Below are 21,586 nucleotides of genomic sequence, written 5' to 3' on the forward strand. Positions count from 1 at the left end.
AACAATATATGCAAACGTGCGTCTTCATGATCAAAAATCTGTGCTGTCTCTAGATGTGAAGACTGACAATTCAACATTTCTTAATAGATTGGTCCCGTAGAGAAGAACATTGGTAGGAGCAAATCGGCAGCTTGCCGAGCCATTGGATCCGCTTCCTTGATTTCCTGGGGACCCTGGGAGTTAGCGTTGGTATCTGCGGAGCATATTGCCTGCATACAAAGATCTTGGACAGAGTTGAAACATTCACACTTAAGGAGAAAGAATGCAAGATGTAACAAGGAAAGTTGTGGGGCAGATTGGTTTGCATTGATTGCTTCCCCGCTTCTATGCTTCCTGTTCTCGGCCATATCGCTATTGACTCTTAGCATCATTGTCAGTATGTCTATTCCCAAGGCGGAGATTGTTCAAGGCTGCAAGACATTCATTCCTCTGGGTGAGTTTCCTCGGATTATTCTTCTAGAGGTAGACTGCTCATGACAAACCCCAGAGAACAATCCAGAGGTCCTGTCGCATCTATGTCAAAATCTAGGTATAGCTCCTGGACTCGCCTTTCATGATGTTTTCTCTACATCGCCTGATGCTCTATCGTGGATTCCTCGCCCCATTCACGCACTGATCCTCCTCGCGGACCAGCCCATATACAATGCAGCCCGGTCTGCGATGGTACCTACGGTCCCGGAATATAAGGGGTCAGGTCCAGACGAGCCCATCATTTGGATCAAACAGACGATTGGACATGCCTGTGGTCTGATGGCGTTACTGCACTGCGTCTTCAATCTAGATGGGGGACGATATGTCAGTCGAGATTCGACATTAGGGATCCTCTTGAAGCATGCCATCGAACTTGAACCGACAGGACGAGCACGGCTGTTGTACGACTCTGAATTTCTGGAAGAAGCACACATGGAGGCTGCATCCAAGGGTTCTTCGGCTGCCCCTTCACCCCACGATGAGAATCATCACCACTTCATTGGCTTTGTCCAGGAGAGCGGCCAGGTATGGGAGCTCAATGGAGGCATGAAGGGGCCTTTATTGCGGGGCACACTTGATGGGGAAGATCTGCTGAGCGAGCAGGGGCTAGCATTGACCGTGAGGGACTTCCTAGATGCAGCAGCGAAAGGAGGGTATGGTGAGATGAGTATCGTGGCAATAGCTGGGATGGAGTCTTAGACCCAAGGACAACAAAGTTAGGAGATCTTGTAAACCCTGGTTCAATTACATCACAAATTGACGGTGAGAGGGTACAGTAGATCCCTTGGGGGTCCTAAAGGGTTAATGATCAACAGGGTCCATCTAAGAAAGAAGATCACAATGTCCTGAAGACCTATACAGATATGACCAAAAGTACCTAGGGAGAGTATAATTTCTAGTATATTAACTGCACAAAGCGGGTATAAGTAAAAGATAAAGCAACCGAAATCTATGTGCAACACCACACTGGATCTATGTTGTGGACAAGTGTAGGTTCTAACGTTCAAAAGTTTTGTCGTAATCCTTCGTAGACGGCGAAAATGAAGGCCGAGCTGGGTGCCGAACGCAGACAGGTGATCCCGCACCCGCGGTACATGCCTTTGAGGCCTTGCTGACGCCACAAAGCACGCCCCACACTCCAAAAGGTTTGTCGCGCTCCATTGGCAGGGCGCCGAGAGATATCCTCGGTTTGCATCCGCGACTTGATGGTGTCCGCGGGGAAGAATAAGAAGTTGTAGCTGATGCCCGCAGCGGCACCCGCAATCATTTGCTGATGTACAGGAAGGCTATCGGTTGCTGACGAAGGTCGAGAGGAGTATCTCCGGAAAAGAGAGGAAACCCCCTCGTAGCCGCCGAACCATGCCGCACTGCCTCCAGTTTCTCGGATCAAAGTCCCCATCTGACCGCGCCAAAATCCCATAATACCCTCATGACGGAAAATCGACGCCATGAGAAGAAGAGGTCCAGGGGCCTTGTGGCCCACTGCGGACTCGACGGGGACTTGCATCTTGCATTTGATGAGTTCAATGGGGGTCAGGGCCAGCGATGTGACGGAGCCCGACGCCGCTCCGCTAGCCACCAGCACCCACAGGGGCAACTGTTCAACATTGGGGAAGACATTTGCCTTCAAGGCATCCTGAATCAGGCGATAACTGAAGAACAAGCAGCTGGTTTCCACGGCGGCCCCGGTCATGGGGGCACTGATGCCTCGGTACAGTCCTCGCACACCATCGACCTGGAACGACTGGCGGAAACAGTCCAGGGGACCGGTGTATCGGAGAGGAAGGTGTTCGGGTTGTGATTGTAGTCGAACTTTGACGGTGTCAAAGGGATACTCGATCAATTTACCTGCCATTCCAGCCACCTAGTGTACGAGGTCAGCGTGTACCGAGGGAGATCCGGGGGGGGGGGTGATGTGTCTCCTTACCGATCCAAAGACAATATCTTTCATAGCCTCCAACCCCTGGTTGGGGGGGAGCGATGGGAGCTCCATCACTTGCTCGCTGACCGGAATTGCATGCTCGGCTGTCGCCATCAAGGCATCCAACAATGTCCCTTTTTCCAAGACCCAAGACGACCAAAGAAGTGTTATCGGGGGAGCATTGTTCGAAAGAAAAGATAAAAGAGGGGGGGGGGGAGGGGCTTTATGAGCGAATTGTTTCGGCAGTTCAGGACTTGGGGACGTAGATGCAGAAAGTGGGGAATGCACGAACAGAACAGAGAAAAAAAGAGGGAAAACGAGGGGCGGTGTACGTTAATGCCAAGCCTCAGTAATCCTGTCTGCATATGGTACTGGGTAAATTACCTATCGGGAAGGTTCAACGACTAGATCATAATCAGATCAAGCCGATCAGATAATTATGAGTAATAGAACCACCTGAAACCAATGAAGAAGTAAAAAACTAGACTCCATAGTGGAGTATTCTCATCTTTCACCGGTTTTGTTGGTGTTAGCGTCCGCCAAGGCCGGTTATCGATCAGATAATCTCCGACTTACGCGCTGACAAAAAAACTGAAATTTTCATCCCGCGATAACTCTTCTGATATCAAGCCTTCTGCACCTTCCCACCCTTCCCCAGTCCCGTCACCTTTCCCCTCAATTTCATATCTGGTGAACAGGAGGTCCTGCAGATCAGCATGTCGTCCCCTGCCGAGACACCAGTTATCCCCGCGCCTGTCGCAAAGGCCTCGGGTATGCGCAAGAATGGTCAGTCCACGAATCTCCGAAACCCGCGATGTCTCCACTCTTAATTCTCTCCCTACTCGGTTCTGTCAGCCCGACTAACCCGATCGTCGCTTTTGTTTTTCTAGGCAAGAATTGGCATGACAATAAGCGGGCTTTCCGTCCGACCGCCGGTTTGACATCCTATGCCAAACGTCAAGAGCTCCGCAAGCATCAAGATGCCGTCAAGGAACGGGAACGGGAGATGAAGCAGGAAAAGGAGGCTGAACGTCAGGTGAGTCTTTTGTTTAATAATTCGAATGTTTCTTCTTTCCTTCTTTCCTGTTTATCTGTTTCGGTTTTGGGCGGGAGTCTTTTTGTGTTCTTTTTTTTTTTTTTTTTGTTTCCTCTAGGCCTTCCTCTCGGTCCCAGCCTCTCTTCTCCACTTCCTTGGTAACGTGGTCAGACTAACACTGGACCCGTATTCAGGCCCACATCCAACGCATCAAGGACCGTCGCGCTGCGAAGGAGGAGAAGGCTCGTTATGAGAAGATGGCGGAAAAAATGCACCACAAGCGGGTCGAGCGGCTCAAGCGCCGCGAGAAGCGCAACAAGCTTCTCAACTCATGAGCTCGTACTCGGTGACTATGTTCCCTTTCGATCGCGGGGAGAAGCGACCACCGTGCACGATCTTCGGGATACCCTTTCCAGCATATACCACCCCTTCCTTCCTCACCGTCGATGACTTGAATCATGATCAGGCTATTCCGCATATGCCTAGCATGACCGTGGATACTATCAACGTATGAGAAGGGGGGATTGGGTCATCGGCGTTCTTCCTGGGTATTGATATCTATGTAATTTTGTTCTTTATACTATGTCTTGTTTTAAGACAGTTGATTCCATCGGAAGCCAATGATAGACCTCAGAATTCCGATTATGTTGCATGAATGAATGCATGGACTCGGTAAAAATCAAAAGCAATTCTACAGTGATCACCTGTATTCACATCACGTTGGACGTGCAGTAGCCTGGAGTATCGGGGTCTCAAGCACCTACACTATCGTTGGAACGAATATATCGAGAGATGGAATGTCAGTCACTATAAAAGTGCTGAATGAATGAACAAGGCTAGTGACCTAAAAACTTGCAGTAGCAGTCACGGTATATATTCTATGTTGATCAATGCATCATGGCTTGGCGTCATCGCTTTCCCCAATCACTCCACTCTTGACATCCGACGTCCCTGAACACTAATAAGAAAACCACCTAGGTAACCAACTTGAAGACATGTCCGAATATGGACCACTTCAGATATCCATTACCACTCTCCACTAAACCCGCTTCTGCGACTTTCCCTCCGACCCATGGATCCACACGGCCCAATGAGACCAGCGAACCGCTGCAACCAGACGACCAGGCCTCCCGTCATGAGATCGGGGGAACAGAGACGCGTCACAGATCCTCTCACCGATCCTTAGCCGACTGGCATCTCGACGTGGGAAAGTTGCAGCACCACCGGCATAAACAGAGCAAGTCGCGCGAACTCCGCCTTCCACGCCCCATGAGCCATCTCGCCTCTTCCGCGAGTGCCCGAGGTTTGCTACCCACCTGGTCTGGAAGCCGTGACAAGGATCGGGAGGAAGATGGGCTCTTGCGACCGACTACCCGGGAGACGACGCGATCGCGTTGGGGTTCGGATTCCACCTCGGGACTAGGCAGCGGCAGCCGAAGTCGCAAGGGCAGCATTCTAGACCCTCCTGAGCAACAGGGGCAACTGGGTCCGATTCGGAGGCAGGAGATCCAATCGATGGAGGATCTGGTACAGGTGACGAAGCGAAGGAAACAAGGTGAACAGTAAGATCAGAACTACTGGGCTGTTTATATGAGGATGTACACGCTCACCAGGAACCCTATAGATACTTGCGCTCCGCGCTCTCCTCCATTGGAACCTTGGCGACCGACGTCACCCGACGACTCGACTACACCTACTATAACTTGCTTGAGAAAATTACAGCACTCAACTCGACGATCGGGTCCTTCCAGGACCTCTCGGATACAGCGTCAACCCTCCTGAGCGACTTCGAGCGCGAAACCGCTGGGCTCGACCAAGAGACCCGCAAGCAGATCAATGATCTCCAGGGATTTCAGCCCCAGATCCAAAAGGCCGACGCCCTGGAGAAACGAATGAAGGCGGGACGGCAACGAGTCGAAGATCTCGGCAAGCGTCTCGAGAGCGTCCGAGGCGAGATTGACCGCTGGGACCAACGAGAGTCAGAATGGCAGTCTCGAGTTAGCCGTCGACTGCGAATCTTTTGGGCCATCATTACCAGTGGCCTGCTCGTGCTCGTCTTGGCTCTCGTGATCCAAAATTGGCCCGCACTGCAATCCTCTAGCCAATTCCCTGATCTAATCGAAACATTGAACCAGACTTCCCTTGGTAATCCACTAGACACTTGGGAATCCGTTCTGGGTGACTCGGAGGTCACGACTAGTTCATCATGGTATCCATCCGGTCTGGCAGATCGTCGACAGAGCCTGGAACAGGCAAACAGCGTCACGGCCATGAGTTCTCTAGCCAGCTCAGACGCTGCACCGACTGATGATCCTCTATGTGTACTGGATGAACTGTAATTAAACACCTGCTTTCTCCTCTGCTGGCGTTACTCCTACAGGATTGGGTTGCCTGTGATGTACAAAGCGTTTCATTTTCTGTACTGGACTTGGTTTTCTTTTTTTGGTCATGTCATGATACCCTCTCCGCGCAATATATCCCATTGTTACTTCATCATCGTTAAAAAAAGAAAGAAAGATAAAAGGCCCCACCTTACACGGCAGCGGGGTCTTTCTTCTTCTTCTTGTCCTCGACCAGCTCGATGTTGGCCCCGGGCACTTTGCTGCCATAAACCTCGAGTAGCCAATCCTCCACATCCTCACTGACATCACCCTGGACGGTGATTTCCTCCGTACCCGAGGGTGATCGGGTCATGGAGGAACCAGTGGCAAACTTCTTGCCCAGTTCCTTGGCCAGCTTCTTGTTCTCCAGGCCAAAGACCTCCAGACCTGAGATGACGGTAACGTACTTGCGCTTGTTGCGTTCAACTCTCTTGATGATGACCTTGGACGCGGCCTTGCGTTCGACGTCTCGCGCCTCGTTCTGGGCAGCTTTGGCTTCCTTCTTGGCGGCGTCTTTGGCGGCACGCTCCTGTGCGGAGACCGAGAGGGCGGACAAATTGGCGTTCAGAGCATCTGGTGCCACCGAGCAGGGGTGGTGATGGTTAGTGGCTTGCCACATTCAGATCCCAGGTCGCCCTGGAAGCTCCGAGGAAGTCCGATTGATTGCATACCTTCAGAATGTAACTGATTCCAGAGCTCCGGCTCTTCATCTTTCAGCCATTCTTCACATTTCTTGGCTGTTCCTCCAAATCCACAGTACTAGAGAGGTTGAATCCAGACATGGGTCAATGAGGCCGAGGTGGGGAGGGGAAAGTTGAATCCTGGGAAGCTCATACCTCGGGGGGTAGAGTACACACTGCGCGGGGTTACGATCAGCCTGGTCTTCCACACGGGATACCCCGGGGGTACTCACCTCCACAGTACACGATATGGCGGGCCTGCGGCTCGACCGGGCCTGAATCTGCCACCTCAGCCATGTTTGCGGGATGAGGGGAAAGTATAGGGTCTCGACCACTGACGATTGAACTCGGTAGCTCTTTTTCCACGAGGGGCAGATTACATCAGCAGCGCTAACTCGGGATCAGGTGACTTATGCACATTACATTACGTACTCTAGATTGCGTCCCAGCACAAAAGCACCAAAACAAGTAAGTACCTTCCCGATTCCAAGTTCCAAGTGCCAAATTTCCAGATTCCAAGTGACAAAAGTCCCTAGGTTCTACAAGGTTCACTCCCAAGGTTTGTTTTCAAGGTCTGTCTCAGTACACTCCAATCTATCCGAGGAATCAGGCCAATTGAGTCACTCAATTTCATGATTCTGGACCTTGTCCGGCGATGAGGAATTACCTGCAGATTGTAGTCGGGTCAACGCATCGCAAAGGCGCAAAGCGACCAAATCACCACTGCATACCATGCACTTCTGGTGGCGTCGAGTGCCAAAGTTTCTCCAGGGGTCGTTATCGCCTGGCCCTCTTTGTGCATGGGGGTTTTACGTTACCACCTGGGTTTGCCGACGTAGCCTTGTCTGTTTGTCATTGGGGCCATGCAGGCCAGAGCCGGGCCGTTGAGAAGCTGCGTCAAACCCGGAGTCCTCGCAGGGGCACGATAGCAGCATTGAAGCTGCTCATTGGCGCCTGATTCTCAATCGATCCGCACGGCCGTTAGAGAGCAACGGTTCCGATAAGATAGGACTGACGATCCGCCGTCGCCATCCACTTACCCCCCGGGGGAAGGAAAGCGAGGGGATCCGGAGTGCATCATCCCGTCCCGGGTATCTCTCTGTGTGAGGTGGGTTCCCTAGCCAATTAAGAAGCCGAAGAAGTCGAGATCCCGAGAAATCAGGAACACGAGGGCCCGTGGGGGAGGGGGTTTGATTTGGCATCCACCCCCAGAATGGCTCCGCGGAAGGACAATCAATTGGATTCTGGGCCCTCATCTTATCCACCTTGCATAAGGACTTGAGAATGAGCGAGAGAGGTCTTTGGGGCCTAAACTCTCCGAAGATCGGTAACATGCAGTGATGCAGCGATACCACTGGCCCAGATTCTTCTCTCCATTGGTGTTCTCTGTTGGATTAGGTTAAGACCAATCACCTTGCACGCACAGACAAAAGACAAGGGTGTACGCAGTACGACACTGTTAATTGCCTCCACCTTTCTCTCGCGCTATCTTGAAACAACATGGCAAATGCAAAAAATAGGAATAAATCGATAAATCAAATTCAAACAATTAATAAAAGAAAGTCAATGTGTATGCAGGTCATCGTTGCAGATAGAGCAGGTCTGGCTTTCCCATAACCATAGGAGAGTCGCGAGTGGTTTCGTATCATTCCTCTTATTTCTACTCTTCCTATCATTCCTATCATCCCTATCATCCCTATCAAACACCTGGTGTAGACCAGCGAACGGAAGGTGTTTCTTTGTATTCCAAGCCTCCTGAGTCATCGATCTTGTCGTCTTCCTCATCTCGATCTTATCGTGCAAAGTCAATGGGCTCTGGCCCACGGTCCGTGGACTGAAGTGGCGGATCTCAACCGCACGGTCCTATAGAGGTTCTAGACGAAGTCCATGGGGGTACGATCTAACCCCTCATATTCATATCAGACCGTGATATTATAGGTTATAGAGACTGTCCTCCTATAATAGATATATTGCCTTACCTCATCCTTGGTACGGGTACTTGTTTGCATTTCATTCCAATGTGAACGAGATGCAAGTAAAGTGCCACTGCGCTTTGTAGTGGTCGGACCCTTTTAGGTTGTAGAACCAAGTCCGCGATGCTCCGACTTCTCCACTCGAGGATCGACTTCGGATTTGGTGGGGAATCCTGCATGAATTATCGGTCTAGGTCGTTAGATAATAAGTGGCGACAACTCTATTCTCTATTCCAAGGTTCGCTCTCTCTTCTCCCTTCCCTCTCTATAATCTCCCCATTCTCTTCCCCAGTCCCCCATTCCTCTGGTTCTTCCACTCCACATATAATAGGAATGGAGAGTGTCCTTTAATTTTTATTTTTTTTTTCTCTCTTTCGTTTCGAATCTTTTTGACTTTTGCTGTTGCTTTTTGCTTCCCTTTTCTTCCGTGTGACCTTATCATAATTGGAAATGACGGCAATGCTCGCTCCCCGCGAACAACCTTCGCCCTTTTCCCCGGACCCGTTACGTGCCCCCACCGCACAGCGATATTTCCTCGACTTCCCCAAATCCCCCATGCAACATGCATATCCCACCCCGTGTTCCCCCTCGCCACTCTCCCTTCCTCCTTCGCCGAGTTTCTCTCCTACCGAAATCGATCAATATTCCCCCACCACCACCCTGTCGCTCGACGAGGATTTGATCCTCCCATCGTACGAGGGAGAGTCGGGCCGGGCCCGCAAGGATTCTGATGCCTTGAGCGACGCGTCTGAAAGTGGAACCGCGTGGACCTGTGGGACCCCGGCTGCAGACGATACCTCCGTCGAAGATGAACCCTCGCGACATGTAGATTACCTTTCCCATGACTGGCGAGAAGAGGATATTTGGTCCTCCTGGCGTTATGTCGCCGCCCGCAAGAACGACTATAGCAATGGCGTGCGTCTGGAAAATGCCTCGTGGAGGACGTGGGCCAAGGCCAAGAATAATCTGGGGACCATCTCCCCAGAGACCTTAAATTGGTGCGACGAGGATCCCCATCAATCTCCTTTTCTGTAAAGCTCCCCCCCCAGGCGCTAACAGCATTCTTAGGTTAAAAGACTGTGATGTCACTTGGCTCTACGGACCACTTAAAACATCCGCCTCGAGCGACGCTATGGCCTCAGATGTGTCGCCGCCACCCAGCCGCCTCGAAACCCCCAATTCTTATCTGGAGCGAAAACCTATCTTGAAAAAAAAGACCGCCTCGGAGACCATGCTCCAGCGGTCCTTATCCCAACACACTCTTCTCCAACATGCCGGGGCGATCCTCAAGGCTCAAGAAGCCGAACAAGGCTGGACCCGCCCGCCGTTTCCTCGGTCCAATACCGACCTGGATCAACTCCACCATCGCACAGGGAGCTCAACGTATTCACTTGGGGGCACCTTGACTACCTCTTCCTCCTCGGGGATGACATCCCCCAGCGAGCGGCGTCATATCCACTTCAACAATGAGGTGGTGCAATGTATCGCGGTCGAAGCCAAGGGGGACGAAGGCTGGCCCATGACCTTTGACGAAGAGTCCTCGTCGGATGACGGGGTGGTCATGATGCGTCAGATCTCTGGGGAGGCATCCATCAGCACCCGCAGCACTCCCCGGAATAGTTTTAGCGGCGAGAGTAAAACCATCGCCCCTCTCCCATCCACCACCCTTAAATATCGCGGTGACACCCCCGAGCCTCGGGGTGAGTCCTCAATTCTTGATCGCTGGGCCGCTCTCTCTCCATCCCCCTCACCCTCCACCTCCTCCTTGTCCCCTACGCCGTCCGTGGAGACTCTCCGACCACCGTCTGCCAACTTCCTGCTGGACGACGACGAAGATCCAAGCCTTGACTTTACTGGGCATTACCGCGATCGTCTGGCCTGGTTCGTCCCCGAGGAGGAAGATGAGCTGGCGGATCGTCCGCTGCAGTTGTCCACTTCTGGCATGTTCATGCCCTACGGTGACCCAGAAGGTGAACGCGAAGGCGAATCTGTGAACCATACCATCCTGGGTCGTGTGGTGGATACGGTCAACACGGCTCGGGATATTGCCCACGTCATTTGGAATGTCGGCTGGCGACGATGATCCTCACATTCTGTACCTTTTCTATGCAGGATCTAAGTTTGGCCGGTCCCCAAACTTGATCCTCTCCCATTTCCACCTTCCAAAAAGAACAGCAGAGAAAAACGTGAAGAAAAATCAAGGAAGACCACCTTCATGACTAGGAAGGGTCAGATCCTCCTTATTCGTACATAATACGTCAGCAGATGATTTTGTTCATTTTCTGATCCTGTCTGGCTCTCAGCACATTTGCATCTGCACGGAGTTTGGTTTATTGTCTTGATTAATGATGAGTATTCTGAATGTTATGGAGTATAGATGCCGAACCCCGGAAATCCACCCCGAGCTGGATTATCTTGATGTATGAAATGAATTGTGATAATTGAATAATTGATATACATATTTTTTTATTATCCACACAGAGTACATATATAAAATATCATAACGCGATATTTAAAGTCTAGATATAACTGGTCAATATTATATAGTTCGGATCCCAATGCCCCCACAGTACCAAAGTAGTGTGACCCCTGATATACCCGCCTTGCAACTCGCGCTCACTTCCTCTTGCTTTCCCCCCCCTCCAACAACTCCCTCTGGCCCACAAACACTTTTTTTTTCTATCAAAGAAAAGGGGGGCATCATGGAGAATGTCAATGTCCCTGAATTGGTGGAGCGCCTTGGGAGCGATGAGGATGCCGTGCGCAAAATGGCCGTCTTTAAGCTCCAGAGCAATATTGGGGACCCGTCCTTCGCCGACCTCTTTATTATTGAGGGTGGATTGACTCGACTGCGCTACTTGACTCTCCATGCCAGTGGTAATACCCTGGCCTATAGTCTTACAAGCTTTGCAAGACTGCTGGAGGTTGACAAAGGTTGGGAGTGCGTTGATCAGGAACTGGTCGAACGGGTAAGAAAGGAACCTGAGCCTCTCCCCTTCGTCGCTCGCCATTCATTCGCTAATCAATAATGTCACAAATTGCCAGATTGTCGAATTGATTGTCACCCATCCTCTCGTCAATATCCTTCGAGGCGCCATGTCAATTCTCGTATCTGTAGTCTCCCATCCACATGCCGGAGGCAACCCATCACAGGCGGATATTTTTGGCTTTCGTGCCCTAAAACCAGCGATCGCAATCTATCCCCAGTTTCTGGAGATGCTGGTCAGTCGGCTCTCTTCGGCGGATCATGCCCTATGCGCCAATGCGCTCCAATTGATCAATTCCCTCATGCGCGATTCCATTACCTACGATTCGGAGGCAGAATGGCCGAAATTCATCCAGAAACTGCAGGACCTCGGTGTGATACGAGCCGTCTATGTGCTCATGCAGGACTCGGCCCTTCAGGATCTAGCACCCCCACTTCTTGAGTTCCAGTCCCTCACCAAAGTGCTCCTCCGGAAGTGGAGAGACATTCCCTTGCACCAGGAAAAGCCCGAGCACCGTCGCGCACTGAAGGGAATCTACCTCGCCAGTAATCCTGCCAAGGGGTCGGAGGAAACAACAGGAAATGGCGAGGATATGCGACGCTCGAAAAGACAACATCCAGAAAAATGGCGTCGATTAGGATTTGAGTCCGAGAGCCCCGCTGCGGAGTTCTACGAGGTGGGTTTTCTGGGCATGATGGACCTAGCGGACTATGTTCGCAGCCATCAGGATGAGTTCCAGAAAATGCTTCTCGAGCAGTCTACGAAGCCGTCGCGTCAACGGTGCCCGATCGCGCGAGCATCTCTCGCCCTGACATCCATCCTGTACGAACATTTCGAGGTTGATAAGTCTGAGATGGACGATTCCAAAAACTACATGCTTATGGAATCACGATCCAGCTTGGACAAGCTATTCAAGCCTCTGCTTCTCCACTGGACTCGATTGCATGTCGCGGGGCTGCAGGCCTTTTTCCGGATGTGGAAGGCCACGGCGGCAGAGACGGAGGATCTAGATAAGTTGGTAGAGCTGGTTCGCATTCTCATGGAATCAGTGGTTGGCGGGGCTGGCCGGACCAAAGATGTCCAGGATGTCGAGGAGGAGCTGGCCAACTTCGAATATCATCGGTTGCGGGAACTACAGATGGAGCTCCTGGAACTAACCTACGAAGATGCATGGGGTCAGCACCTGCAACAGGTGCGTGAAGAACTTCACCATGAAGCTCTTCAATTTGTGAAAGAGCAGCGCATTCGCTGCCTGTTGCAAGGCGCGTGGTTTTCGCTTGACTCCAATTCCAACTCCAAGCTCGAGCCGAACTCTACCCGGTCTACAGCCTCGCATCAATATGTGCAGCTGTCGCATAATCGCCGGTATCTACATTTCGGAGACTTCAATTCGATCGGGGATAGAACTCCCGAGTTAGATGCTCTGCCTGAAAAGAGTGAGAGCCAGCCTTTGACCTACACTATTCTTGCCATCCTCCTACTAATCTGTTCTTGTAGTTGACCTCTCCATTGTCTCATCCGTCGTCTCCAACATCTCCACCAATCCCGACCACTCCTCCTCATCCACTGTCAAGACAGCTCCACGTCAGGCCTCGACTAAGATTACTATCCATGGTCATGCGCAGCCCTCAGCGGCAACAGGCCAATCAAAAAACCATGGTCATGCTCGGACGGGCAGTCGGTCTACACAGAAGGAGACGGTGCTCCTTACCCTTCGACCCCCGTCCCACAGCGTGGCCTCGGAATGGTTGGATGGACTGCTCATGCTGCTCAGCCAGCAACCAATTACAGCGGAAACGAACAAGCTGATCGACCTGGTCAGCAACTATGGGCTTAAGATCCGTCTGCTTAATGTTCGATTTGACGACGCTACCTTTGCGGGCGAGGCTCCGCCAGTGCCTGCGCGGGACGGACTGGATGAAGATTATTATTACGATGTCTTTGGTGGCGCCTGAACCAGGACGAAATGCGGATCGGGAGAACTGGGATTTGTTTTATTGTACATCATGATTGTGTTTTGGTTTGGAATCATGTCGATATACCCATGGCTGGACATATGTGTAAGATATACACCAATTGGAGTCGAGCTTTTTTTTGCAAAAAGTGAAATTCAGTGAGATATGAGATTAAAAGCATTTAGATGTGTGTTATCTCGGTATGTACCTTAGGCTCCACAGGTACATCCATTTTGTATACCCGGATGAACATGTAAAGGTAAAAGTGGACCCTTGGCGTCATCAATCAACCTTAACAGACGCGCTTTCCTTTTCACAACTCCCCGCTTCTTCCCACCATGGATGGTCGTCCTCCGAAAAGACAACGTCGATCAGTCCATGGAAGTGAATCCAAAGGAGATCCATCCAATTCCATCTCTAAGCCTGTCGCGCTTTCGTCGCGCCCCAAATCGACACGAGCGCGTCCCAGTCCAGCTCCATCGACTCAGCACACCTCCGGCGCCTCCTCCCCTTCTCCCTCTCCATCAAAACCTGCATATTCCCCGAAGACAAGTAAATCCAAGTCTCTTCATACTTTTTTCCAGCCGGCAACGGACGGGCAACGATGGTCGTCGCAGAAATTCGAGGCGAAGCGGTCTCTCGCATCGGGCACAGAAACACTAGACGCAGACGAAATAGAAGATGACTATGATTCATATGATGAGATCTTCACACAACACCTTGCTAGCCAAACCCCCAGCTTCAATCCGAAATCCTCTTTCTCTTCAAATAATGGCCCAATCCGGGCGTCGGTTTCCAAACCCAAGGTCACAACAGCACGCCGCACAAATCAATCTACCAAACGCTTTATCCTGCCACCAGATTCCAAGAGCCACAGTGTTCGGCAGTCAGGTCCTCCACCTTTGACCCACAAAGTTGATCATCGTCCTTGGGCCCAGCGGTTTGCCCCACTAAATTTAGATGAGTTGGCCGTTCATAAGAGAAAGGTTGGTGATGTCCGAAAATGGTTGGAAGATGCATTTGCCGGGCGTGGAAGAGAGGTGAGCGAACCCCAGGATTTAATTCCATGGACTCTTTGCTCAGCTCGAAGAGTAAAATGGAGACTGTTTGCTTTGCTAACGGGAAATAGAGACTCTTGGTTCTACGAGGCCCCGCTGGCTCCGGGAAGACGACCACCATCTCCCTACTCTCTGAACCACTGGATTTTGATATTGTGGAATGGAAGAATCCAGCGGTTTCCGAGTTCACGGCCCAAGATTATGTCTCCGTGAGCACACAGTTTGAGGAATTCCTGGGCCGTGGTGATCGTTTCGGCGGACTTGACCTCGAAGATGCAGCCGAGGCCAACGATCATCACAAGTCGCGTTCTCGCAATCAGCGCATACTCTTGGTGGAAGAATTCCCGACAATGACGAGTCGAAACTCTGGTCTGGCTGCCTTCCGGGCATCCCTGCAGCGCTATCTCGCGGCTGCTGCGGATCATCCTTTGGGGGAGATACACCCACCGGTTGTGGTGGTTGTATCGGAGACCTTGCTGGGCTCGGCGTCGTCGATATCAGATAACTTCACGGTCCATCGATTACTCGGACCAACATTGTTTAACCACCCCAGCACGAAAATCATAGACTTTAATAGTATCGCCCCAACTTTCATGCAAAAGGCCTTACACTTGATCTTGGAGAAAGAGGCGTGTAGCTCAAAGCGCGCCCGAATCCCTGGTCCAACGGTCCTCGATGCGATCTCCGAGATTGGAGATGTTCGCAGTGCCATATCTTCTCTAGAGTTCCTATGCTTAAAAGGCGATGATACTGGAAAATGGGGTGGCACTCTAACCAAAACGAGAGGCAAAAAGTCCCGCGGGGACACATCTTTAACACCAATGGAAGAGGAGTCCCTCAAAATGATTTCACAAAGAGAGGCGAGCCTAGGGCTATTTCATGCCGTGGGCAAAATTTTATACAACAAACGCCTTGATCCAAGTCTTGTACCTGACGGTACAGTGGTCCTTCCTTCACCACCGGACCTTTTATCTCAACATCGCCGACCCAAGGTCTCGCAGGTAGCAGTGGATGCGTTGGTCGATGAGACCGGGACAGACATCACCACGTTTGTCTGTGGTCTCCATGAGAATTATCCGCCCTCCTGTGATGGGATCTGTTTCACTGACAGCCTCAATGCGTGCATTGAGTCATTATCTGACAGTGATATCCTCAGTACTGACAGACGGCCTACACAGGGCGCGCGAGGTGGCATGGGAACCGGTCTAGCACCTGTAAGTGCTGGAATTGATAAGATGCGACAAGATGAGATCAGCTTTCAGGTTGCCGCCCGCGGGTTGTTATTTGGTCTGCCTTATCCTGTCAACCGCCGGTTGGCCTCTGGGGACGGGCGAGGTCGTACGGGTGATGCGCATAAGATGCTCTATCCATCCTCCTTGCGATTATGGAGAAAGTCTGAGGAAATTGAAGGGCTTGTGGACTCATGGATGAAACACATGTTGGATCCCTGTGGCAATCCACATCTTCTTTCACACGGCGTGGGATCCACCGAATCCACCGAACCCATGGGTGTCAAGTCCTGGCGAAGTCTCAAGGTCGGTCATCATGCACCTTCTAGTGCAGGCCATTCCTCGGCTACTACGGTGACAATGCTGTCGCGTCCGGATGCGATACTCCATCAATTACCGTATATGACTCAGATCCGGCATAATGAGACTGAAATGTCGCAATTGAAGCAGATCACCGGAATCCGAAGGAGTCGGTTCGACGACGTTGATGAAGATGAGCTGCCCTCGCCGTCACAGCCACTCCAGCACAGCAATTCATTCGGACCTCGATTGCCCCAGAGTGAAGAAAAACTATACCTTAGTGATGATGATATCGTGGATGATTAGGAGTATTCAGATGTAGAAATTGTATAGATCGGAGAAACCACTGATAAGAGTCGTTATCTACACGGGATCCACACGCTTCTCCAACTTTCCTTCTTGGCTTCTTGTAACACCACGTCACTCTCCATTGTCTTCCCCAAAATAAGTCTGAAGGGAATCAAAAGGAAGGATCAATTGCATAAACAAGAAATTCACCATATCATCTTACCACCGCGCAATTCAACTTAACTCGCTAGGGGTCAACACTTTCCCCGCAGACTCGTCCTGCATCAACAACCCGCCCTCACGAGGATGATTCATGACGGCGACAGCTTGAGACGGAGACCCGAAGCCTACAAAGTCAATATTTCTGAAAATGAAGCTACCGAGCACACTGCGACAGCTTCGCCTGCTGAATATGTGCCTCAATCTGCCGTGTCCGGCAATTTGAAGGATGCAGGATTGATTGCGGCCGCAGCGCATGCTACGGTACCAAACTGGGCCAATATGATTCTGATGATTTCGCTCATCTTTGGGGGCTGCTGTGCAAATGTGAGTGAACAATTCACTACTTGTGGAACCTAGCCATCTAGGCGTGACAAGGATTGGAGGGGATATCTAACACCGATCGTAGGTATTTACACTCGAGGCCATTATCAAGTAAGTTGCTCCCCCCATACATGATTCGGGAAACGGTCACCTTGGAAAATTCTAATGCTGGCTTCAGAGAACAGTCTACCGCAGGTAAGCTCTCTTGTAAGATGTGATATATCCACGGCCTTTTGATGCCAACATCTTATACAGGTCCTTTAATCACCTTCGCACAATTCGTTCTATGTGCTATCTTCACTCTTCCCCATTTCCTTTCCTTCTCTGCGGGGCCTCGAAACCTGTTTCTTGGCCCACGAGCGATTCCACTCCGATCATGGCTGATTTATACCGCATTTTTCGTCTCTGTGAATATGTTAAACAATTGGGCTTTTGCATATAAAATCTCCGTGCCTCTTCATATCATCATCCGGTCTGGTGGCCCCGTCGCTTCCATGGTTGTGGGATATATCTTCAATGGTAGAAGGTATTCTCGGGGCCAAATCCTCGCGGTGGCCATGCTGACGGCAGGTGTGGTGGCCGCCGCCCTCGCTGATGCCCAGGCCAAAGGTCAGAACGTGGAGATGACATCCGACTTGGACAAGGCCGCCATGACCACCACGATTGGATTCACTATTCTTGCATTGGCTATGGTTCTGTCGGCTTTCCAGGGGATCTATGCCGACCGACTATATGCGACCTATGGCCGTGATCACTGGAAGGAGGCGTTGTTCTATTCGCACACCCTTTCTCTGCCATTGTTCATAACCAGTTACTCGCAGTTGTCATCACAGTGGCATGTGGTGTCGTCCTCGCCATCGTTCCTATCCAAGATTTCCGATGGGTCAGCCCTGTCTGATCTTTCTTGCAATACGACACTATCAGCGCTGTTGACGGTCATTCGGAATCATGCTTCGATTCAATCGCTTCTAGATCAGCTTCCGATCCAAGTGGCTTATCTGATGATGAATGCATTGACCCAGTATTTGTGCATCCGAGGCGTACATCTGCTATCGGCCAAATCCTCCTCGTTAACGGTGACCGTGGTGCTGAACATTCGCAAGCTTGTATCACTTTTACTGTCAATCTACCTATTTGGAAATCATCTAGCATCCGGGGTTTTGGTCGGCGCTATCTTAGTCTTCCTTGGTGGAGGGTTATATGGATTTGAAGGAGCTCGGCTGCGGAAGGTGGCCACTAAGAAGGTCCAGTGAGGCAACCAAATGCTCGTATAATATTATATTGAAGCATACTAGGTTGACCCAGCCGCTTCGATTTAACTCGAAGATCTAAAGGCAATCATCTCCTATTGAATTTCCAATCTTCTTTTCCCTGTAGGTCGGATATGAGATCATGCTATACTTTTCTTCATACCCATACTCTGCTTTTCTTTCTAGCCTAAGACATAAATATACGTAGCCAAGGAGTCCTCACTAGATGTAATACCCAATATAGGCGTGCTTTGGTACAGAGGGAACATTTATCTAGATATGGCCCAGGAAGATTCTTGGGCCTCCGCACTAGGACGTACGGCAGCGAGATTATGAACAGATAGATCAGAGCTCCATATGAAGAGAGTAGTTATATGACGAGCACGTGCATCCAGTTTCTATCTTCAGAATGGAGATAGAGAGAGAGAGAGAGAGAGAAAAGAAAGAAAAGTAATTGTACATCTTCAAAGAACACAAAATATCCCCATACTCAAAACAAGCTTATGGAATGATTAAGCCAAAACGCCCTCCGGCACATCTATAACACTTCACCCACAATCTTTGCGGCCTCTTTGTAGGTATCCAGCAGCCGCTCGCACTTCTCACGCTCGGCCTTGATGCCATCGTCCTCGTACAGCAACTCCCCGAACAAATCTTCTTTGTACAATTCGCTGACCAATCGGTTCTGAACCACATCCTTGCTGTGATTGACGAGCAAGTGCATGATGGTCTTAGGAACCTGATCGGCAATAGTCTCACGCACAATATGGAAGTATGAAGAGATCAGACGACGGATGAGTTCAGTCTCCAGCATCTCCCGATCAGTGAGAGTGGGCTCCGCGTTTTCATTAGGCTAGAAAGGAGGGAAAGTTAGCCCGGAATAGACAAGCCGGTGGGGGACAGGCGTAGACGCAGGAGAGGGGTGAAGAGATGACTTACAAAAACAGATACATCACCTCCATACTCTGAAGGAGCAGTGTACTCCTCCGGCATCACTGGTGACCGAATTTCTGCGCGGCGAATGCTCTGACTGATGCTAGGCTCACTCATGTGGGCAATTCGGTTCAATTGCTGGGGTGGTGAAGCTGGGTTTTGAACGCCTTCCTTGCCGAAAAAGTAGTTCAAGAAAGAGTCACGCGTAGTGTGCGAGCCACCGAAGCCAGCCGATTGACCCGCATGAGCACCATTTAGAGTGGCAGTGATGCCATTCTCCACGTTGCGGCCCACACTGGGAGACATGCTACGCGCCCCTTTAGTAGAATGATTTCGAAGGGGCAGGTTGTGTGATTTGGATTCCGATTGGGCTTCCTCGTCCTCTGGCATGCCAGCAGTGCCATTGGCCGCGCCGAGCTCCTTTTGGCGTCTCTTCTCTCGTTTTCTCTTCTCTTCGGCCAGGATAGCCTTCCGCTCCTCTTCTTGCCGATTCTGAATGATCGACTGCATGGCGGCTGCAGCGCCAGGGAAGTTGGGGTGGTTGGTGTTAATGTAGGCTCTTTGGATAGAGATCAAAGACTCTACATAGCTGGAGCATGGTCCCAGGCGTTCGCGAAGAAGATCAGACACCACTTCAATCAGCTTACCCTGCAGGCGGGGAAAGCGCAGAAGTTCCTGTGAGCCACAGGTATGGCAGATCTTGATAAGCTCCTCGTAAACCAGCTCCACGCAACGCTGGGAGGGCGCCTCGAGCAACTTGATCTGCGGCTTAACCAAGAGATCAAAAGCGAGCTCTGGCACAAAGAGACTAGGTCGAGGGCCCGTTGAGTTCCGGATAGCCGTTCTGATATCCGAAACTGTCAAGTTGTGTGTGGGGTCAATTGTCTCCAGAGAATTGCCAAAGACCTCGTTGAAAATGTAGTAAATCCTCGCACCGCCACAAAGCTCCTTGGTGGATATTTCAGAGGAGGTTCCGTCGATGGATGAGATGAAGGAAGAGGCAAAGCGAGTCATAAGCTGCAGAATCAGTGATCCCCGATGTTCCTTGCCACTAAATTGCTTGTTGCCGTAGCTAGCCAACTCTTGTTGGGTTTGACCCATCAGCGTATTCAGACGAGCTTTAATATCGGGCAATCGGTCTCGGATATGCGTCATGAGAGTGGAGTTCAAGGTTTTGGCCAAGAACTGAGTACCGCAACGGTTGGCCATATTGCGGTATGCCGGGTGGTGGCGGAAGAAGTCCGCCTCAGCACGTAAAGCATCGGCGAGCGACTTGCCCGACTGAATGTCCTGTTGCGATCGATTGACCACGCCGATAAAACCCAATTTCAGAGGGTAGACTCGGCCAGATAAGATGTCCATAGCATTAGTGCCGTGGTCCATGAGATCCAGCTTGGACAAAACTCCGATTGTTCTGCGGCCCATGGGGTCCACCTGGCGTGCCAGCTTCAATGCTTCCGAATTGACCAGGTCCACGTTGGCCGGGGATACCGCAAGGATTATACTGTTCGGCTTGGCAATGTATTCTAGAATAAGAGTCCGAGTCTGTTTCTCAATGTCGGAAGGTTGATCGCCAATTGGCACTTTGGTTAAGCCTGGCAAGTCGACTAGGGTCAAGTTGAGGACATGAGGGGAAAAGATCTTGAGGTTGATAGGCTGTCGGTTAATTCCCTTGTTGCTTCCTGCGATTCGTGCCGTCTCAGCTTCAATCTCCTGTTTGACCGACGCAAAATCATCGAACTTGCGGCCGGGCTGGTGGTGAAATTCAGCCCATTCATGCTGGCCGGCGACACTGGCTGCTGTGTGCGGAACATGGACCTCATCATGATCGGGCAGGTCATCACGTTCGCTAGGGATGTTTATAAGTTGCAGAATCAAGGGACGGCGAGTAACGATGCCGCTGCCTCGTGGTAAGAAGTCTCGTCCGACAATGTTCTCCAATACTGATGACTTGCCCGACGATTGGGAGCCGACAACGACCTAAATCCAAGGTAATTAGTCCCAAATCCCAATCCCAGATACCTTCATGTCAGCTTCACTCACAATCTGAGGCAAATCAAGGGAGTCATTTCCAATAGTGTTGAACACCAGGTCTTGAAGCTTGTTCACAGTGACGAGCAGATCCTCACCTAGCGACGCCATTTTGGTATGTGTGCGTGATGGAGGCGGAAGAAAGGTTTAAGATCGACACCCAAGTCTCAGCAACAGACACCAGAAGGTCAGAGGTATCAGCGGGATCGGACTGCCAGGGAGGTTTACAAACGAAGATCCCTCGCGCGTGGGCGGACAGACCTCGGAGTCTCACACTTGTTTATGCCGCTTTTCGAGGCACGTGATGCTGACTGATGGCAGGTTATGTAATGCTCATGACGTCTTCCAATTTGATGTTATCACTCATACTACCGATACAATGGTATCCTGCAGAGCAGAAACCAAAGAGTAAGGCTTATAATATGCTATTGTACCCACTATCGATATGGCACCGTCTTGAACCGACTAGACCCTGAGATATTCTTGAGGCGTATTGCATATCATGGTTAAGAGACGAACAAACGACAGAAGCTGATAATGAGCAAGAAAG

General features: G+C 50.9%; 10 protein-coding genes across 10 annotated transcripts; 7 read left to right on the forward strand and 3 right to left on the reverse strand.

Annotated features, from left to right (window-relative positions):
* Positions 1 to 378: 378 nt before the first annotated feature.
* N7503_001323 (uncharacterized protein) lies at positions 379 to 1,170 on the forward strand (the record flags this gene model as incomplete). Its single annotated transcript, XM_057060870.1, has 2 exons — positions 379 to 433; positions 488 to 1,170. The coding sequence occupies 2 exons, from the start codon at positions 379 to 381 to the stop codon at positions 1,168 to 1,170; spliced, it is 738 nt and encodes a 245-aa protein (XP_056924832.1).
* A 217-nt stretch (positions 1,171 to 1,387) lies between these two features.
* Positions 1,388 to 2,649, reverse strand: amcA (putative mitochondrial ornithine carrier protein AmcA/Ort1). Its single transcript, XM_057060871.1, has 2 exons — positions 2,399 to 2,649; positions 1,388 to 2,335 (listed from the first exon to the last, which is right to left on the reverse strand). The coding sequence occupies exons 1-2, from the start codon at positions 2,504 to 2,506 to the stop codon at positions 1,475 to 1,477; spliced, it is 969 nt and encodes a 322-aa protein (XP_056924833.1). The 5' UTR covers positions 2,507 to 2,649; the 3' UTR covers positions 1,388 to 1,474.
* A 459-nt stretch (positions 2,650 to 3,108) lies between these two features.
* Positions 3,109 to 3,763, forward strand: N7503_001325 (CGR1 family protein; the record flags this gene model as incomplete). The annotated part of the gene is made up of 3 exons (XM_057060872.1): positions 3,109 to 3,178; positions 3,283 to 3,428; positions 3,623 to 3,763. The coding sequence occupies 3 exons, from the start codon at positions 3,109 to 3,111 to the stop codon at positions 3,761 to 3,763; spliced, it is 357 nt and encodes a 118-aa protein (XP_056924834.1).
* Positions 3,764 to 4,433: 670 nt separating this feature from the next.
* N7503_001326 (uncharacterized protein) lies at positions 4,434 to 5,767 on the forward strand (the record flags this gene model as incomplete). Its single annotated transcript, XM_057060873.1, has 2 exons — positions 4,434 to 4,990; positions 5,053 to 5,767. The coding sequence occupies 2 exons, from the start codon at positions 4,434 to 4,436 to the stop codon at positions 5,765 to 5,767; spliced, it is 1,272 nt and encodes a 423-aa protein (XP_056924835.1).
* A 193-nt stretch (positions 5,768 to 5,960) lies between these two features.
* tma22 (putative RNA binding protein Tma22) lies at positions 5,961 to 6,786 on the reverse strand (the record flags this gene model as incomplete). The annotated part of the gene is made up of 4 exons (XM_057060874.1): positions 5,961 to 6,382; positions 6,481 to 6,568; positions 6,646 to 6,665; positions 6,723 to 6,786. 4 exons carry the CDS (start codon positions 6,784 to 6,786, stop codon positions 5,961 to 5,963), a joined length of 594 nt encoding a protein of 197 aa, XP_056924836.1.
* A 2,126-nt stretch (positions 6,787 to 8,912) lies between these two features.
* N7503_001328 (protein phosphatase regulator REG1) lies at positions 8,913 to 10,545 on the forward strand (the record flags this gene model as incomplete). The annotated part of the gene is made up of 2 exons (XM_057060875.1): positions 8,913 to 9,460; positions 9,531 to 10,545. The coding sequence occupies 2 exons, from the start codon at positions 8,913 to 8,915 to the stop codon at positions 10,543 to 10,545; spliced, it is 1,563 nt and encodes a 520-aa protein (XP_056924837.1).
* A 619-nt stretch (positions 10,546 to 11,164) lies between these two features.
* N7503_001329 (ELMO/CED-12 family protein) lies at positions 11,165 to 13,404 on the forward strand (the record flags this gene model as incomplete). Its single annotated transcript, XM_057060876.1, has 3 exons — positions 11,165 to 11,431; positions 11,508 to 12,885; positions 12,947 to 13,404. 3 exons carry the CDS (start codon positions 11,165 to 11,167, stop codon positions 13,402 to 13,404), a joined length of 2,103 nt encoding a protein of 700 aa, XP_056924838.1.
* Positions 13,405 to 13,742: 338 nt separating this feature from the next.
* On the forward strand, positions 13,743 to 16,297 carry N7503_001330 (uncharacterized protein; the record flags this gene model as incomplete). The annotated part of the gene is made up of 2 exons (XM_057060877.1): positions 13,743 to 14,444; positions 14,534 to 16,297. The coding sequence occupies 2 exons, from the start codon at positions 13,743 to 13,745 to the stop codon at positions 16,295 to 16,297; spliced, it is 2,466 nt and encodes an 821-aa protein (XP_056924839.1).
* A 288-nt stretch (positions 16,298 to 16,585) lies between these two features.
* On the forward strand, positions 16,586 to 18,075 carry N7503_001331 (uncharacterized protein; the record flags this gene model as incomplete). The annotated part of the gene is made up of 4 exons (XM_057060878.1): positions 16,586 to 16,825; positions 16,908 to 16,933; positions 17,001 to 17,017; positions 17,078 to 18,075. 4 exons carry the CDS (start codon positions 16,586 to 16,588, stop codon positions 18,073 to 18,075), a joined length of 1,281 nt encoding a protein of 426 aa, XP_056924840.1.
* Positions 18,076 to 18,494: 419 nt separating this feature from the next.
* On the reverse strand, positions 18,495 to 21,284 carry N7503_001332 (dynamin-related GTPase DNM1). Its single transcript, XM_057060879.1, has 3 exons — positions 21,049 to 21,284; positions 19,012 to 20,985; positions 18,495 to 18,925 (listed from the first exon to the last, which is right to left on the reverse strand). Exons 1-3 carry the CDS (start codon positions 21,145 to 21,147, stop codon positions 18,611 to 18,613), a joined length of 2,388 nt encoding a protein of 795 aa, XP_056924841.1. The 5' UTR covers positions 21,148 to 21,284; the 3' UTR covers positions 18,495 to 18,610.
* Positions 21,285 to 21,586: the final 302 nt, after the last annotated feature.

Source organism: Penicillium pulvis, assembly GCF_028828015.1.
Source record: "Penicillium pulvis strain IBT 33274 chromosome Unknown contig_12_segment0_segment0, whole genome shotgun sequence".
Classification (NCBI taxonomy): domain Eukaryota; kingdom Fungi; phylum Ascomycota; class Eurotiomycetes; order Eurotiales; family Aspergillaceae; genus Penicillium; species Penicillium pulvis.